Genomic DNA, 18,616 nt, shown 5'->3' with positions numbered 1-18,616 from the left:
TGTCTTAGCCCGAGTCACCCCCGTTATACCCCGTACATGTGGTCATAAATAGGGGTCAGTTAAAATAATAATGTTGGTATTTGTTAAGCACTTACCTATGTGTAGAGCACTGTTCTAAGCGCTGGGGAAGATACAGGTTAATCAGATTGTCCCTCGTGAGGCTCACAGTGTTAATCCCCATTTTCCAGATGAGGGAACTGAGGCATAGAGAAGTTAAGTGACTTGCCCACAGTCACCCAGCTGTCAAATGGCGGAGCCAGGATTCGAACCCATGACCTCTGACTCCCAAGCCCATACTCTTTTCACTGAGCTACGCTGCTTCTCTAATTTCTTGGGGTTCTGTTTCTTGCAAGTAATAGGAAGGAGATGCAAGTGATTAAATCAGCATTGATTTGCTTTTTGTACTGACATATCCAAGTGTTCTCCCTCCTACTTAGACTTCGAGCCCCATGTGGGATAGGGACTGCGTCTGACCCAATTAACTTGACCTACCCTAGGGCCTAGAAGAGTGTCTGACACCTAGTAAGCACTTCAAAAATGCCATTAAAAAGTGGTCTCCTAAAATCCAGGGAATGGAAATGCTGAATTCAGAAAGGTGCTCTGCAATCTTTAACAGGCCAAAGGAGTCAGCGATGATCTTTTGCATTCAAGGATTAAATTCCCACCAGATAAATGACATAGACAACAAGGGCTGATTCATATTAGAATTAATTTTATTTATTAAATTTCTCCATACCATTAAAATAAAACTTCCAAAAAACAAGAATCATCTATGTTTAAATTGAACTCGTCAGCTGGGCAAAAGAGGAAGACTTCTACAGAGGTCAAAGATCACCCAATTATCCCTTTAAGAGAAATATACTGGAGTTTTCTCAGAGCGAATCACACAAGCTTCACAGGTCGACAGACAGGGTACAATCTCAGAGTGGTGCAGGAAATCAGAGTCTGCGGGGAGAAGCCAAGAGGAGTAAGAAGGAAACGCTGAGGAAGAGGGAAGGTGAGGAGCCTTACCTACAGAAGCATAATCCCCAGGCCTTTCCGTCTCTTCCTTCATCGTGACAAGGGAGGTTAAGTAAAGGAGGCGTTTTTGTATTACCCCAGTTTCAGGCCGATAAATATAACAGCTGAATAAGTTAAACTAGTTTGGATGCTAGCTTACACTGGATCTACCCTCTCCCCACAAAAAGAAAAAAAAAACCTCCAGCCTGCAAGCCAGTCATCCAGGGACTGATGTTGAAACTGTAGTTTGCTTAGTGTTGAAAAACTCAGACACCTTAGGCCTTTTAAAAAATAGTTCTCATACAGCATTTGATGATCCCAGAGACTGTGAATCAGTGGAAGCAGAGGAGGCTCATGGCAAGGAGAGGCCCCAGTGGCATCTTCGGAAAACGAGAACCTCTCTCTCTCTTTCTCTCTCTCTCTCTCTCATCCATATTTCTTCTAAGAGAGGAGGGTGATGAGCTCATCTCTCGCTAGTGCATTTATAAAGAGCATTTATCTAAGGTGGGTCAGTGTGGCCAGTGGCAGCTGAGAGAGAGAGAGAGAGAGAGATTAGGAAAGAGGTTCCAAAGGCCAAGAGAGAAGAGAAGACGCAAGGATCCAAATTATCACCTAAATGCCGGCGGGGCTGGAAGCCGTAGGAGACTCTCTTCAACTGCTTCCGCCATCAACAACTGGGAGGGAATGGGTCCAAAGTCCATCACTACAGAGAAAACCATGTAGCTGGTTCTCAACCAGATCCACCTGCTGAACTGCAAGCGGAAAGATTTCCGGTTGAGAAGTCTCTTGATCTACAGGACCTTCATTCCCCACCCCAGCCTCTCCCACCCTGCCTTCCTTAACAAAAAACAATCCCCCAGGGACAAAGCATCTCCATAGAGTCACTCCAGATCAGACCGTGACACAACCCATCCAACATTCAGCAACCGAACCAACCTCCTCTCAGACATGACACACAACGTACAGAAAAGATTTTCCCTGCATCCGAGAGTCTTTAAGGCCCCTTCGCGCAGCCTATCTTTGGTATCCCGTATTTCTGCTTGCATCTTGGACCCTGTCATATGGCTAATGGGAAAGACGAGCCTCAAGTTATTACTGCGTTTACAAATATGAACACCAGACATCTGGCCATGGCTTCTTGGGATTTCGAAAAAACGAGCCAGTGATGTAGTAGCTTAGACCCAGGACTGGATCCTGCACAGTCTTCAGCCCCTTAGTGATAAGGTGGAGCACCCAGAAATGGCATGGCTATCTTCTATGGGAACTGGTTGCCTCCCCCTTTCTACTTCTTGGTGCTGGTCGAGGTTGCCCTGACCCAACCAGCAAATTCAGGAAAAGGCTTCTTTTGACCCACTCAAGCGCTGTTCATTTATTTGAAGGTGGGTTGGGAATTCCAAGGCTCAATATCTGTGTCCCTCACACTCATCTTCTCTCAGCCTGAATTTCCCCAAGTGAGGGGTGCCCTGTAAACACCAGGCACCCTCCTCCCCCAATCCCCGATGAAAAAGAAAAACTTGACAGGAGGCACGGCGAAAAAAGAAAAGAAAAGCCGATGTTGTATTACTCTGGCTGCTAAAGATCAGACAAATCTTGACTGTCCCAGGTGAATCATTCCCCACCCCCAGGGTAGATGCAAAGATTTTCCCTATTTGGGCCTTCCCAGAAGGCACTGATAAGGGTAAAGTTGAGCGGGGTAAGGAAGACAGAGCTCTGAAGTTTATTTTCACACAGTAGCATCGCGTAAAATAGGGACTTTTCATCTTTCCACAGGTTAGGTCGAGGGAGTTTGCGTGAAGGAGATTCAACAGTGAAAGTAAAAATACTACATCCTCTGCAGTCTTTGCTGCAGAAATGTCAACTGCCATAAATTAGTCCTTCTTCTTATGCAGAGGTCTGTGCTGAAAACAGCACTAATACTTTTACCGTGGGGAGAAGAGAGACAAGGCGTGAGATCAGGCGAATCTTCCCATATTACAAGTCCTTCAGAAATATCGCTTCCACATTGGGTACCCTGGCCCACAACTTGAGCATTCTTGGCTCACTCCTACTGGTTCATTAACTTCACAATAACTAATAGTTGGGAGGAGTATTAATATCTGTCTCCCCCGCCTAGACTGTAAGCTCGCTGTCTGTCTCCCAAACGCTTAGTTCAATACACCCAGTAAGCTCTCAGTAAATAGCAGTGACGACGATGACGACGACGATGATGATGGAGTGGTTCATTTGTAAATCGGGCTGGGATCCTCTCAGGCAATCAGCTGAGTTACCCAGTCATTCTGGAACTCTGAGTTAGCAGAAACACCTGATGCTTTATCACCTTACTTCTTGTCTGAGTGTGTGCTGCCAGGATAAAGGAAAGAGATGTTTCCATTTAAATCTTGCAAAACTGTAACTTTTGGACAACGCTGAAGCCCTGCCTTACTTTCCAGATTCCCTTTCAGACTGTAAGCTCATTGTGGACAGTGAATGTGTCCGTTACATGTTATACTGTACTGTCCCAAGCACTTAGTACGGTGGACTGCACACAGTAAACACTCGGTGAATACGACTGATTGATTGATTGACTCTCGCTTATTCATTCTCAGGATTAATATTATCCAAACGATAGGCTCTTATACAAATCCGGTTAAAAGAAACATGTCTGAGGTACAGTCATTTTGCCTGAACTAAGCTAAGCTGAGGTCTGCCCAGGTCCAACATCTTAGGAGGGGTGTCTGCTACCTTCTCCATTATAATATTTTTATCCACAAGACCATGGCAATGGTCTTTTGCTGGGCAGGTCTTTCCCGTTAAATGGTTCTGATGAGAGGGATTGCACCTAGAGCAGTATAACCAATCACATGTGTTCGCAACACAATTTGGTTAGAACGCTGACAGGGAATTAGGGAACAGTCTTCAGACAATGTGCCATGTCTGGGAAGAACATTATTGCGATGTTAGAAGGAACGGTGGCATTTGCCCTAGTCAGGGTGCACATCCTTTAACACGAGGTTTCCCTGTGTTACAGGAGAACTGAGGCCAACCCATCCCATCCAAGCGACACTCTTTTGCCTCGCCTAGAACTGCTAACGCAATGACCAAGTGACCAAACAGCCCTCTAAGACTCTGAATTTTCATTTCTTCCACGGTTGTCACACACCATGGATGGAATCCTCACTCCTGGACATAGGGAATTGAAACTTCAGTTATTTTCCTTAGAATTACAGGTTTCAGATCATGCAGTTCCCCCTCCAACTTTTGCCTAGTCAGTAGAGATTGTTACTCAAGAAGTCAAAAGACCTAATGAGACGATGTAGTCTGTCACATGAAACTCTTTCCCAACTGTTGACATGGAAATGCCTTGAGAAGATTTTTTTCCCTCCCGACTTGAACTCGTGGCTCGAGTGGAAAGACCCAAAACAAACATATCTTCTCCCCATGTTGACCCAACATGAGTTCAATCCAGGTAGCTGCTCAAAACTAGAGACCCAACTTGGACCGAAGACCATTTGTAGAAAACTATCCCATGAGAAAAGGGGGGGGGGGGGATGGCGGGATCCAAGATGTTTGTGTGGAAGTATACTGGAAAAGGGAAGAAGGACAGGAAACAGAGGAGCTTTGGATTAAAATATTAACGTCAGTGGAACAAGAGACCTTCATCCTGGTTAGACTCCTTGAAAGATTTCTCAGCACTGAGTAAATTACACTATACTGAGCTGGGCGGCCAAGGACTTGCAGTAGCAAGACTGAGTCATCATCTCGTGTTCACGATACCAGATCTTGGGTGCTAAAAGAAAAGTGCTCTTCTTGAGGTGTGAGGACACCAGGAATTGCCTATCTGTCATGTTGTCCATTTACCATTGAACAAGCAGTATACTTAATCAGTCGGACGCCAAATTTCTCGACATCTACTTTGGCTATATAGCATATTTTGTTCTCTGAATGAACCACATTTAAGTATGCTTAGTTACTCTCTTCCTTTGGCTGGGGATACTATATTGCATGTCAGAGATATTGGTAAGAGCAGGTTTGGAGTGCCATTTTTAATCTCCTAAACTACCTAATCAATCTATGGCAGTTTTTGACTGCTTACTGGGTCCTGAGCACTTTACTAAGGGCTTAGGAGAGTATATCCTAAAAATCATGCGAGCAGATGATCAGTCCATCTTTTTTTCTTAACTTGACTCAAGTCTCACCTTTTGGAAGGTCTTTGGCAAAGACCGAATCTAATCTTCTGGGTGGCTCTGAGTTATATCAATTCTGCTGTTACATTGTCTTTCGCTTCCCTCTTTCTAACTTAGGGAATAGAGAGGTTAAGGCAGGGCCATCTGAAGAGTGGGGCAAAAAATGGCAGCACTTCTGAGCCCATGACCATCAGGAGCCGCTCTGTGGTTGCCATGGAGACCAGTGTAGGCAGGGAGGCCCATGTGACCATCCCTCCAGCACCTCCTTCCCAACCCCACCTCCCGGTAACAACTCATTTTCACACCTTTCCTACAGCCACAATCAAGCCAGAAAAATGGAAAGGAGAGTTCGGTGTTCGCTTGGCTAAAGGGACGTGCAGGTGAGCTCTGAGTGGGAAAACTCATTTTTTTAGGGTATTTGTTAAGCGCTTACACTGTGCCAGGCACTCTACTAAGCGCAGGGTTAGATACAACCTCAACACATTGGGCACAGTCCATACCCCACATGGGGCTCACAGTCTTAATTCCCATTTGACAAATGAGATAACTGAGGCACACAGAAGTGAAGTTACTTGCCAAGGTCACACAGCAGATAGGTGGTGGAGCTGGGATTAGAATCCAGGCCCTTCTCACTCCCAGACCCATGCTCTATCCACTGGGCCACATTGCTTCTCTAACTCCTTGGACTTCCACTGCCCTGGGCCTGGGGTTTGCTCTGCCACAGCTCGATGTGGATCTTTCAATCAATCCAACATCCCTGATGCAAAGGAAGAATTTTCATCTGCTGCCTGCAACACCAATAATTAAGATTAAGCTGAGCCCAAGATTCAGTTTCCATTATTTAAAGAACCGGGAACTCTGAGGCTAAACCGAATGTCCAAGCAAATCACTGAATGAAAATGAACTCTTTTCTCATGCAAGAGGCTCCTTTCAACCCATTTTAAATAATTAATAAAGAGCAGGCAGGAACAACCCAGAAAGGCCAGATAAGTGATAATGCACAAACTTTGTCCCTGGGCTGGTGCAACTTGGGTAGCTCTCCCTTTTTCTCTCTCTTGCTGTGTATGCAGTATTGTTTATTTCTGCATGACATTTATTTGACTATAACTCAACTAACCTCACTTGAGTACATCATGAATGATAAAGGATTTGAATTTTCTAAGCAAGAGAATGAACCTCAGGTTGAGCGTTTAGGTGTGCATATTTTTTCTCTCTTTAAAAAAAGGAGCTGCTACTTGAAGGGGACATAGGGTATGACCCCAGAGGAAATTATTTTTCACTGGGATTATTAGCATCAAACGTGGCATCAGTCAAATACGATAGCAACCCGATTTGTGTTTCTGCCAGTATAGGCAGCCAACTCTAGAATCCTCCAGCAAAGTGTCTGAATTTAGATACCATGACACCTAAAAGAAGGCTTACTATCTATCTAGGCCATATTTAGTGCAATGGGAGTTCGTGAAAATCTATGAAAATACCAGGGAACCATATTATAGGTAATTACGTCAGAGACTCAATCAGTCGCTGTGCTAGGACTGCTATCGAGATCATATTTATGTGATTCTGCCTTAAAGGAATTCCATTTTTGCTGCAATATGCTCTTTTAAGAATATCTTGGCTTGAACACGACAGATATTTGCGATACAAAAGTTATCCGGAATTCTGAAAAGTTTGGTCCGAATCTACAGGAGTCTGTCAATTAGCAGTGTCTGCTAAGAGTGTGCAGAGTGTAATCTGTTGTATTAGTTGCTGAGTTGAAAACTGAAAACCTTGATTGGAGACAGGTTGTCAACATAAATCTGGGTTTGGCAGGTAGCTCAGTCCAGGTTAAAAGTATTCACAATCGAAATATTCTCTCTTTATGGGTGAGCAGCAGGAGGATGAGTGCTTAGTACAGCGCTCAATAAATACGACTGAATGAATGCAAACTTCAACAAAAGCTAAGGAATATAACGCCTTCAAACTCTCACTATGGCCCCTCTCATCAGGTAGGGTTAGGAGCCACCCAGAAAATATCTTCACAGAGAAAAAGGATGAACCCTACAAAAGTTGTTGTGCACTTTGGTTAAGCTTATTTTCATTTTTAAAACAAACAAAATCAATAACAATGGAGCCGGATTCAAGGGATCTCAATGCAAGGAAATCTCATCAGCGGACTGAAACAACCTCTGATTCCCAATTTCTCGTCTTCCTCAAAGTGCCTGTCGCAGTTCAGCCCAATATAGGCCTCACAAATAAAGCTGTTTCTGAGAAATGTTGCAATTTTGAAATGGCTCCCCCAGGAATCCGAAGACAGCTAACTAGTGGTCCATCTGCGTGATGGTGTGGGCTCACAGAATCTGCTACCTAGAGTCAATCGTGCAGGATACTAGAATCATGAAGGGGGACAGCAGGTGTTGTGTAACGGTACTATCTCTGCTCCTTTTCCTTTTTCATCTTCTTCCCCTAAAGGATGAGGCCAAAAGTGATCTACTTTAGGTTTAGTGATAATAATAATAATATTGGTATTTGTTAAGCGCTTACTATGTGCAGAGCACTGTTCTAAGCGCTGGGGTAGATACAGGGTCTACTTGGTTGGAGTCTGGGTTTTCCTATTCATCGTATTCTTGTCTTCCTAGTCTAGTATGTTAGTATGTTACAGAAGGAGGGTAGATTTTTGGATTCATTTTCTAGAGAGGGTGGGAGGAGAGAGAAGGAGGAAGGGCGGGAGAGAGAGGGTAAAGATAGAGGTAACTTGAAACACCTTCCCCTCTCGATGGAGCTTAAAACGATTTCCTCTGCAGGAAGGTTTTGAGGCCTGAGTTGATTTTTTATCTGCTATGGTATTGATTAAGCACCTCTTATGTTTCAAGCACTATTCTAAGCGCTGGGGTAGATACAAGTCAATCAGGTTGGATACAGTTCCTGTCCCCCACTGGGCTCACAGCTTCAGTACGAGGGAGAGCAGGTGTTGAATTTCCCATTTACAGTTGAGGAAACTGAGGCACAGAGAAATTAAGTGACTCGTCCAAGGTTACCGAGTAGGCAGCTGGGAGAGCCAGATCAGACTCCCAGGCCCTTGCTCTTTCCACTAGGCCATGTTGCTTCTCTTCAAGATATTTAGTTTTCTCCCTCAGGAAAGCCCCAGTGGGTCTATGCCTCCTTCTCCCACCCCTCCAACCCCAGGCATCTTCATGGGACAAACGGGTCCAGAAGCTACCGTGAGGGGCTTTCCATCTGCCGGACCACCACCACCACCACCAGCATCGTCAGCATCGGTGGCTTTTATAGAGCGCTACTGTGTGCGGAACACTATTCTAAGCGCTTGGGAGAGTACAAGACAACAGAGTTGGTAGACCCAGGACCAAATGTGAATGTGTGTGGCGGAGATTGAGATGGAGCAACGGGATTGGGAGGAGTACCTCGGTGACAAGAGGAAAATGGTATCTGTTAAGTGCTACGTGCCCAGCACTGTACTAAACGTTGCCCAAGTGAGTTCTCTCCAAAGGACCAGATATTTAAACTGAAGATGCATTTCCACGGCAACTCTCAGGACCTCCCTCGCTATTCTGACGTTCCACAGATGGATTCCGCCATGTACTAGAATCTCTTGGGCTGCCGGGGGGGAATCAGCCACCCGGGAAGAGGAAAGCTAGGTCCTCCTCCCTTGGGGCTTCTACTCTCAACAATCAATTGCCCCTGAGATGGACCAATGACATGAACAAGGGAGACATAAAGTCGCTCTATACTGTACACTATTTAAATCTTCTACTGTATTCAGCGAATAGAAAATGTAGTTAAAAACCCAGTTCAAGTTGGAAATCATTAGGTTATTTACAAGATACAGCTTGACACGATAAGCTTAAATAGATCAAAATGTATTTAACACTGTAGAGTTCTTATTTTCTATGTTGTCGTTAGTGCCGTGTATTTAAAATAACACAAAAATTCTCTGGGTTTGTCATTTAAAATAGATTTATATGTGTATATATATATATTTATATGTATATATAGCCACACATATCTGAAACATATGTGCCATAAAACGTGAACACTCTCGGTGGAAACGTCTCCAAGCACTTTGGAGAAATGCCCCTCCGATCACAGAACAAACATGTCCTGGCTCCGACTCCTCCAGGACACGCTAGTAGGGGGACATGCCAGCAGCCACAGTTGGGAATGTAAGAGAGAAACAGAGTCAGCACCAGCCAGAGGCAGTGGGGCTGGTAGGAAAATCACACCATCCTGTTACTTGGCATGCACGCGTGTACGCACACAAACGCACACACACACACACCCCACTTGCAGCGGAATCTATTCAGAGCCAGATCCACCACCAGCTAGACTCTTGTCTTCCCCAAAGTAGAACCAGATTCTCCCAACGGCTTCGCTTCGATTAAGCGCAGAAAGCTATTTCCTTGAATTCCATGAGTCTCCACTCTTTGGAATTCCAAGTGGCCAAAGCATCAGAAAGGAGGTCCTATTGTATTTACTCTGCTTAGTGTACATAAATCGCACGCACGGAACCATGAGACATATACACAGGGGAAGTGTGTGCATACGCGCGTGTGTATTTGTGCATATATACGTCTATTGCTCCTCCTACCAGCTCTTCCTTTGGAAGTGCAAGGAAAAAGGGAAACTATTTTGGTCTGTAGCACAAGCAAAAAGAGAAAGCATAGGAGCGGTGAAAAATAAAAGCATTTGTTCTGCCTTATTAAAGATACAAAAGGCGGCTCTGAATTCATCACCTACAAAAGGTTTGAAGGTCAAGCAGGCACTGAAACGCGATGGAAATGGAAAGGTTAAGGGTGTGCGATTGTCCCAGCCCTAAGACTAAGTGCACTAGATTCAATAATAAAGAGGATAAGGCTTATCATGACAGTTTCCGTTCCCTGAATGAAACTCTCAGATCTTATTCCGAACTGGCTTGGACATGCGCTAGAGGCTCATCGAGAGAGAGTCGGGTTGCTCAGTTACTGGCCAGATGGAGTCGAGAGATCTCTTACCACTCAAAGGGAGAAGCAGGGAAGAGAATGGGGCGGGCCCTGCCTTAATAATGATGATAACAATAATAATAATAATTGTGGTGATTGTTAAGCACTTACTATGTTCCACGCACCAAACTAAGCGCTGGGGCAGATACAAGATAGTCAGGTCCCACGTGTGGCTCACAGTCTAAGTGGGAGGAAGAACAGGTATTGAATCCCCATTTTGCAGATGAGGGAACTGAGGCACAGAGAAGTGAAGTGACCTGCCCAAGGTCACGCCGCAGACAGGTGGCAGAGTCGGGATTAGTACCCACGTCCTCTGACTCCCAGGCCTGTGCTCTTTCCACTAGGCCAAGCCGCTTCTCTGACCAAGTCTTTTGCTTCCCACGCCCCGGATATCAATAGATCTCAGGATCCCGGCCCCAAATGGGAAGGAAATCTGACTGCTTTACAGTGACAGAGATTCCAGGTCTAGCCAGGTCATTAGATTCCCCTCATGGGCATCTGAAAAGTGCCCTTGTGTGGTGGCTCAGTGGAAATCCGAACATGGCTTGTTGACTAAAAATGAGGCATGTGAGTAGCAACGTCTTCGGAAGCAGTGGCACTAATTGGTATAGAACGGTTCACTGCATGCCTCTGAGCTAGGTGGGATTGAAATCAGACTACCCTGCGCTAGCTGGGTTCACTGAGTGCTTTGCGTTTGGACATTATCGTGGTCTTAGTCTTTTCTAGCTCTTTTACAACTTGCCTCTCCGTTATAGAGCTGGCTTGATATTCACACCCCACCGTCAGCCCCACCGAACTGAAGTACGAAGCCGTAATCTAATTATTTATTTAGATCAATGCCTGGCTCCCCTGCTAGAACGTGAGCTCCTTGTGGGCACTGCGCTCTCACAAGCGCTTAGCGCAGTGCGCGGCACACGGTAAGCGCTCAATAAATGCCGCTGATTGATCGACTGGTTGATAGTAACGAGATCTCACAGTCCTCCACCTGATCTTGGAGGTGGGGGTGGATGGAGGAAAGGAAAAAGGGGCACTCTTGGCTAATGGAAAAAGTCATTCAATAAGACGGACCTCCGTGGCCAACGGAAAGACTGTGCTGTTCAACCATCGGAAGCCTAGACCCCCAACGGGGATCTGGAATTTAGGCTAAATTGAGCCCAGATTGAGTCGTGGGGTTCCCCCTTTACCGCAGGCAAGGCTTTGTCTTGGAAGCTCCACCCTATGTATGTCACTGGGGTTCTAGGACTCTTACTCTGGTGACATCCTGGGGCTCGGTTAGGTCCCTTCACAATGTAAGAGGCGATTCCAGGCATTCCAGGCAAGAGGCGATGACTAACTACACCTGAAAAGAGGTAAGACCCCTTTTCCAGAAGAGTTGGCCTTGGTACCCCCTAGGGCTAAGTTTTTTGAAAGAAACTTCTCAGGATCACCTTACCTCTTCCTAAAGTGTAGACGGCACTGCCCGCCAACGGGGAAATATCCAAATACCCTCCGAAGCAGATCAATCCTACCCTTCCCTTGCGCGCACTTGGGTGTGTGAACGATCCGTCCAAAACAACCCCGCTTGAGCGCTGAATAATTCAGGGGTCACTAGACCGGAAAGATCCTGGAAATATCCATCCCTCTACCCCTACTACAGCCAACTTCTTGGGGGGCCTTTTTTAGTTTCTTTCCCAGACTCACCCAAAAGCTCTAAGGCCACTGTTTACCACATCCTAGTAAGAGGAAACTGTAGGGAAGTCTGAAAAGTTGCTCCCTGATAGTGAGAAAAATGATCACCTAGAGCACTTCACAGGTAGGCAAAATCACCATCATCATCATCATCGGATTTATACATTTTACATTATAGAACAGCGTGTTCTAGGTCTAGAATATACATTATATATAACATTACTCTCCACGGCAAGGTCTTCTCTAGCAAGGGAGAGAAAGGGAATGTGCCCTCACGGCAGGGAAAAGCTACCATCCACTTGAGCCAGTGGGTCTGAACTTTTCACAAGGGAGTACACATCCACCTCACGATTAAAAAATTCAGATATATATATATATATATTATTCTATTTTCCCAACTCGGACTGTACAATCATAATTTGTAAAAGCAATAATTTACTTAAAGGTGTCTTCTCTTTTTCCTTTTTTCTTTTTTTAAACAAATATTTACCGTGATATATATTAAGAAATTATGAACTCTCTGAGAATACTACAGCAGCAATTTTGCACCTTGGAAGGGACTTAAAAGCATTTAATAAATAGAAGGATTCTAACCCAGGCCCCCACCCCAAGAATATCATCCCCCCGACCTTCTACTATTGCTGAAAAAAAGGGTACCGGGAGGCTCCTTGAGCCAAGGGAAATTAGTGATCCTGGAGAGTATGTGGTTTCCCCCGACAGATTTCAAGGAATAAAATGGATGAGAAATGTGGGGATCTCTTCTCGTCTTGGTAACACAAAAATCTGTGGCCAGGATGAGATGTTTTTCAGAAGAGGAGGCTAGTAGAGGGGGTGGGGATTTGAGGAGACAAGGTGCGGCGAGAAAACCATCCAAGGAAATCATTTTCTCCACATCACGCAACTAAAAAGCAAACACCAGTCCCCAGATCTGTTCTCTCTATCCCTTCCCACCCTTCCACTGCAAGTTGGGCGATATGGACAGAAGAGGGATTGGAATACGTTAGACACTTGAAGAGCAGGGATGGAGTTTGGGAGGGTTAAAGGTAGAGTTTTTTGCGAACTGACTTCATGGCCAAAGGCCTCTGAGGGTCATACTAGGAAGATGTGGAGAAAAATCTCCCCGAAATGGGGTTATCTAGACTTTGGCATATTTTCTGTTATGTCCTTTCTGGATCGTGAGCCTGTCAGGCCTTAGACCGCCTGCTTTGGGTGGTCATCTAAAGCCCCTGTCCCGTGACAACCAGTCCCAAGATGTCTATGCCACCCAGCTGACTCATTCCTTGCAGAGAAAGGGACTGGGAAAGTCCTGGTGAATAAACAAGGACACCAATTCCCAGACTGCTCTTTTCCTCGACAGGGCTGGCCGATTATGAGCAAGGGGGAAAGGGCCTTAAAAAGAGGCCCTTTACTCTCAATTATTCGGTCGCACTTGGCGAGCTCTCCGGGAAAAGGGCAGAAAGCAGCAGAGATCCCTCCCCTAGCGGGAACGTGTTCTCTATTGGAATAGCCAACGTCCCAGAAGGGGTTGGAACGCCTGTAGCCTACCAATGCATCTGGGCCCCCTCCCTCCTTAAACCCCAGGTGGAGGGGGCGATCGGAGGTGATCGATCTGTTCTGTGGTTTCTGCGCCGAGGCAGCAGCAGCCCAGGGTGACAGGTACTTCAGCGATGGAAAAAACAGCAACCGACAACAAAAAACAGACGTTCAGGGAAGGAGGTGCTACAAGCAACATTCAAAATGATGGATCATAGTAAGGTAGAAAAACTACTCAGCTGGACAATTCTGTATCTCTAAGGCACAGCCCACTTTGGAGAGGGAAGGAGATTTGAATTGTAAAGCGGGGCTTTTGGTATGTTCTGTTTCTTCCTTTTGCATGTGATCTGGAGCACTTGACAAGTGCATCCGTTTGGGCGTCTTTATGAGGGGGCGATTCGATTACGTCCAGCCTCCTTGTTCAGGAGGAAGGAGCCGCTCTGGTGGAGCGGCAACTGGGTTTTGAATTTTAATTCTTGAAAACAAAAATCTCCATGGATTTCTCAAGCTGTGGACAACTGGATCACTGGATGAAAGAAGTAAAGAATTAATTCCTTTCCCAAGGTTTGGGAAAATGAGGTGAACATCTTCCAAACTGGAAACTGATGGGTTTGGGTTCTAAAAAACTCTCGACTGGCCCCATTGAAATGGATCTTGAAGGTGCAAAAGGAAAAAGTCAGTGCTTAAGCGGTAAAACCAGTTGACATTCTTTCCCCATCTCCCCCAAAAATATATTTTAAAACCTTTAATTATTATTATTATTAATAATTATATTATTTGTTTTTCTATCACAAACAGTCTACTGTTTCTTGTGGATAACATGAGCTATGTTGCCAGGATTGTGCTTGCTGTTGTTGACCCCAGGGACAGAAACCGGAGTCCCCTTCCCCGTGATAAAGCCTCACCAGGGAAAAGAGAGCAGTTCTGGCTTCCGTGGACTTCCCATTCTCTCGGGGCCTCTCTTCTGGCTGCTTCATTCCCTCTGGGCTTGTTGTTAACTTTTTTTTTTTTTCCCAAAAAAAAAAGTCGAATCACATTAAAAAATTTCTTTTGTAAACAGTCTCAACAGCACTAAGTTGAAAAATTAAAAACTCGATACCTCCCCTACGTTAAAAACCAGCGAGTGGCTGAGCGTCTCCTCTGTTGCTGGCCGTGGGCAACAGCACTGCAGCTCCTGGCTAGGCTCAAGTTGGTTTGAAGTCCATTCCAACCTGGTCCGTTTCCACCGTTTTGGGACCCTTCTGGAGCCTGTGACCTTCAGCTCTGAGAAACCATCGCCTGCCTCGCTTCACGGGGCGGGGAGGGTAAGCCCCGGGGGCAAAACCAGCTCTCTGTGCCCCCCCTCCGGCGCATTGTCCTTCCGACTCCACCCACGGTCTGTCGGGGAAGAGCCACCCGTCCCTTCTGCTGCCCGGCTGCCTGCCCCCCGGCCTCTCCGACGGACCCGTCCCCGGTTATTGCGATGAAACGTAAAACGACTAAACGCTACTAGATTTTCCACCGTTCCTATGGCACTTGCACTGTTCTGCGTAAACCTGGGCAGACTGTAGGAGAAAAGATAACACGGGTCCCTATCCCACCCCTGAGGGTCAGGCGATCGGAGGTCAGATTTCCGACTCCCTTCTGTACGACCTCTGGTCCAGGGCTATCGTGGCCTGAAGTCTATCAAAGTCATGTCTGTTGTCGGGGCTCAGGTCATCCAGGCCCCGGCTATCGTCCTCCTCTTCCTCCTCCTCCTCCTCCTCTTCGTCGCGGCTCATGAAGGCCAGCTCGTTCTCGTAGCAGAAGGAGTTGGTGCTCGGAAGCAAGAATTTGTTCTCCACCAGATCCTTGGCGCTGCAGCGGGGAGTGGATGGGACCTCGTAGGTTTTGTGGAAGTGGGAGTAGTCCACCTTGTATTGGTTCTTCTCCTCGAACAAGACCGGCTCAAAGCGGTGGCCCCACAGGATCTCGTTAGCCAGGTAGGAGCTCCTGGCCTGCGTGGTCATGGCGGTCGCCTCCACCATCCCTTCCAGGATCACCACGATCTCAAAGTCATCTGTCTCCAGGTCCTGCCGGCTAATCCCAAAAAGCGGGCTCTCCTCGTCGATCTCGTGGAGGATCGTGATGGGGGACACCAAGAAGATGCGGTCCAAGCCTTTGTCAAACCCCACGTCGATGTCGATTTGGTCGAGGGGGATGTACTCCCCTTCCTCTGTGATCCTCGGCTTGATTAACTGGGCTCTCACGTGAGCCTCCACTATATGACTTTTCCTCAGGTTCCCCACCCTCCACATCAGGCAGAGTTTCCCGTCCCTCATGGCCACCACCGCGTTGTGGCTGAAGAGCAAGGTCTGGGCCCGTTTCTTGGGTCTGGCCATCTTTGCCATGATGGCGCCGATCATGAAAGAGTCTATGATGCAGCCCACGATGGACTGAACCACCACCATGAACACGGCGATGGGACACTCCTCGGTCACGCAGCGCAGGCCGTAGCCGATGGTGGTCTGCGTCTCGATGGAGAACAGGAACGCCGCCATGAAGCCAGTCACGTTGAGGACGCAGGGCTGGGTGCCGTCCCCTGCGGGCCTCTCCATATCTCCGTGCATGATGGCGATGATCCAGAAAATCAGCCCAAAGAGCAACCAGGACACCAGAAAGGCAAGAGAGAAAATCAACAACATGTACCTCCAACGGATGTCGACGCAGGTCGTGAACATGTCCGCGATGTATCTCTGGGGCTTGTCGTCCATGTTGGCAAACTCAACGTTGCACTGGCCATTCTTCTTGACGAAGCGGTTGCGGCACTTTCGCCGGGTGTGGATCTTGCCATTGCCAAAGCCATTGGCTCCTGGCATGGTGGTCAACCTCAACCCGTCTTCCTCGGAGGACACGATGCTGTAATGGTTGACCCTCCCCGTACTCATCCCTGGGGGAAGCTTGCCGAGAGCCTGGGGGGTCCCTTGGCTCCTCGGGCTTCTCTCCCACCCCCCAGCCTCCCCAGAGTCTGCTTCTCCTGGGGGGAATGCCCAGGTTTCGCTGTCTTGGCTGCTACGTGGCTGGACCGATTCAGGAGGGAATTCTGTAAGAAAGGACGGGGACATCGGTTAGTCTTTCCAGTTCTAGAGGTGAGACCGGCTTTAACGGTGTTCCCTTTTCCCCGAGGAACTCGGCTGGGAGATGGGAGTGAACGTGTCATTTTAGGACGTTGCATTACCGCCGGACCGATCTCTAAAGAAGATCTCCAAGCCCCTCTAAGATGTTATTTACTTCACCGTTTAATCAGGGATATTTCCTGAGTGCCTGCAATGTGAAGAGCATTGTACTAAACCCCGAAGAGATCATTATTATTATTATTGTGGTATTTGTTAAGCACTTACTCTATGCCAGGCACCGTACTAAGCGCCGGGGTGGATACGGCCCCTGACCCGTGTGGGGGCTCACAGGTACGATATCTGAGGAAGACACGATTCCTGCATATGGGAGCTTAAAAATCTGACTGAGACACAGCCTCTCTCTCCCCGCTACTCCTTCCGCCCCCGCGTGCATGCATTAATTGTTCACAGTTAGGAGGAAGGAGTGCTTAAATAGTGGAGTATGTAAAACCATAATTACCAAAACTGGAACTCTGGAGATCATCAAGGAGACTAGTGTTACAGTTGGTTTTCCTAGGATGTGGGGATTACGTTCTTGAAAAAACTAGCATTAGGAAAAACTTGCACGATAGTAGCTGGGTCTACTGCATCGTGTCTTACCCAGACAGGCTCCTTCTCTGACCCTCAGTTACCTCATCTGTAAAATGGGGATTAAAACTGGGAGCCCCACGTGGGACAACCCCATTACCTTGTATCTACCCCAGCGCTTAGAACAGCGCTTGGCACACGGTAAGCGCTTAAAAAATACTATTGAAAGCGCTTAGTATAGCGCACTGCACACAGTAAGAGCTCGGTAAATACGATCGAATGAATGTCATTACTGTTATCGTCATTACTGCTATCAGTATTGACAATAATAATAATAACTGCGGTACTCCTTAAGTGTTTACTATGTGCCAAGCACTACTAAGCACTGCGGTACATGACAGTTCCTGTCCTTCATTGGGCTCCCATTCTTAAATAGGAGGGATAACAGGAGAAGTAATACGGTAGTAATATTTATTAAGCATTTACTGTGTGCAGAACACTGTTCTAAGCCCCGGGAGAGAAGGTACAGGTGGGAATTAGGCGCAGATCTTCTTCCTCGAGGGAGGCTCACGATCTCAGAATTGGTTTTCAATCCCCATTTTACATCTGAGGAACTGAGGCTGAGAAAAGCCAAGTGACTCGCCCCAGCTCACCCAGCAGGCAAGGGACAGAACCGGGATGAGAATCCAGGGTTTCCAGTTCCCAGGCCCGCGCTCTTTCCATAAAACAATACCGCTTCTCTAATTCTCTAATAAAGTTGCGTCCAAAATGTGTACGGGAAAATCCGCGTTGAGGGTGCTTCCCAGTTTCACAGATGTGAAGCCCGAAGGTCAGGAAGGGAAAGAAATTTCCTTGAAGTTATTCAGCGGTTCTGGGGCACATCCAGTACCCGGATCCAGGCTTCCTCATGCCTAGCACAGGCCATTCGATTACATTTCTTCCAATCGCACACATATTCTCCCGTGTGTACACACACAGACACGCTATCAAGGGGGCCAGAGGTGCAGAGTCTTTATTCCGCGCCACTGAAACCCAGGGCTGGCCTTGCTGACTGCCCCGTTATATGGGCGAGCTGTCCTTTGGAGAGGAGGAAGATCATTAAGGAGGCCCTGTCAGGAAGCACTTACAGTGCTTAGCATCGGGTATTTGTTGTTTCCGTCCTTTCAAATTCTAATGTTGTTTTCCCCCAATGAGCATCTGCCATGCAACAGCCAAAGAGGAAGGTAGGAAGGTCGAGAAGAGAAAAAGAGCTGAGTGCAAACTGCCCCAGCCGAAAAAGGCCGGTATTGATCAATTCACGCCGACCACACGGCCCGCCTAAGCCCCAGCAGCCCTTAATCCTTTGAATCATTTAATAATTATCGTATTTAATAATGTTGGTATTTGTTAAGCGCTTACTATGTGCAGAGCACTGTTCTAAGCGCTGGGGGAGCTACAGGATGATCAGGTTGTCCCACGTGGGGCTCACAGTTTTAATCCCCATTTGACAGATGAGGGAACTGAGGCACAGAGAAGTTAAGTGACTTGCCCACAGTCACACAGCTGACAAGTGGCAGAGCAGGGATTCCAACCCATGACCTCCGACTCCAAATCCCGTGCTCTTTCCACTGAGCCA

The 18,616-nt window shown here is 47.0% G+C and overlaps 1 protein-coding gene across 2 annotated transcripts in view; it reads right to left on the bottom strand.

Moving 5' to 3' along the window:
• Positions 1-691: 691 nt before the first annotated feature.
• Positions 692-18,616, bottom strand: part of LOC100081081 (ATP-sensitive inward rectifier potassium channel 12) — a 104,982-nt gene continuing 87,057 nt past the window's right edge. The window contains exons 3-4 of one of the 2 annotated variants that reach the window (XR_003756243.1): positions 14,245-16,400; positions 692-3,339 (exon numbers count right to left, since the gene is read on the bottom strand). Coding sequence is in view for 1 of the 2 variants with exons in the window: in XM_029056404.1 (XP_028912237.1) it covers positions 14,944-16,245 (1,302 nt within the window). In the remaining variant the exon portion in view is untranslated. Of the gene's footprint in view, positions 3,340-10,447; positions 16,401-18,616 lie in introns of those variants that run through there. The other variant, XM_029056404.1, reaches the window with a different exon arrangement.

This window comes from Ornithorhynchus anatinus, chromosome 2, assembly GCF_004115215.2.
Source record: "Ornithorhynchus anatinus isolate Pmale09 chromosome 2, mOrnAna1.pri.v4, whole genome shotgun sequence".
In the NCBI taxonomy this organism is placed as follows: domain Eukaryota; kingdom Metazoa; phylum Chordata; class Mammalia; order Monotremata; family Ornithorhynchidae; genus Ornithorhynchus; species Ornithorhynchus anatinus.
This window is presented reverse-complemented; position numbering and strand designations above follow the sequence as displayed.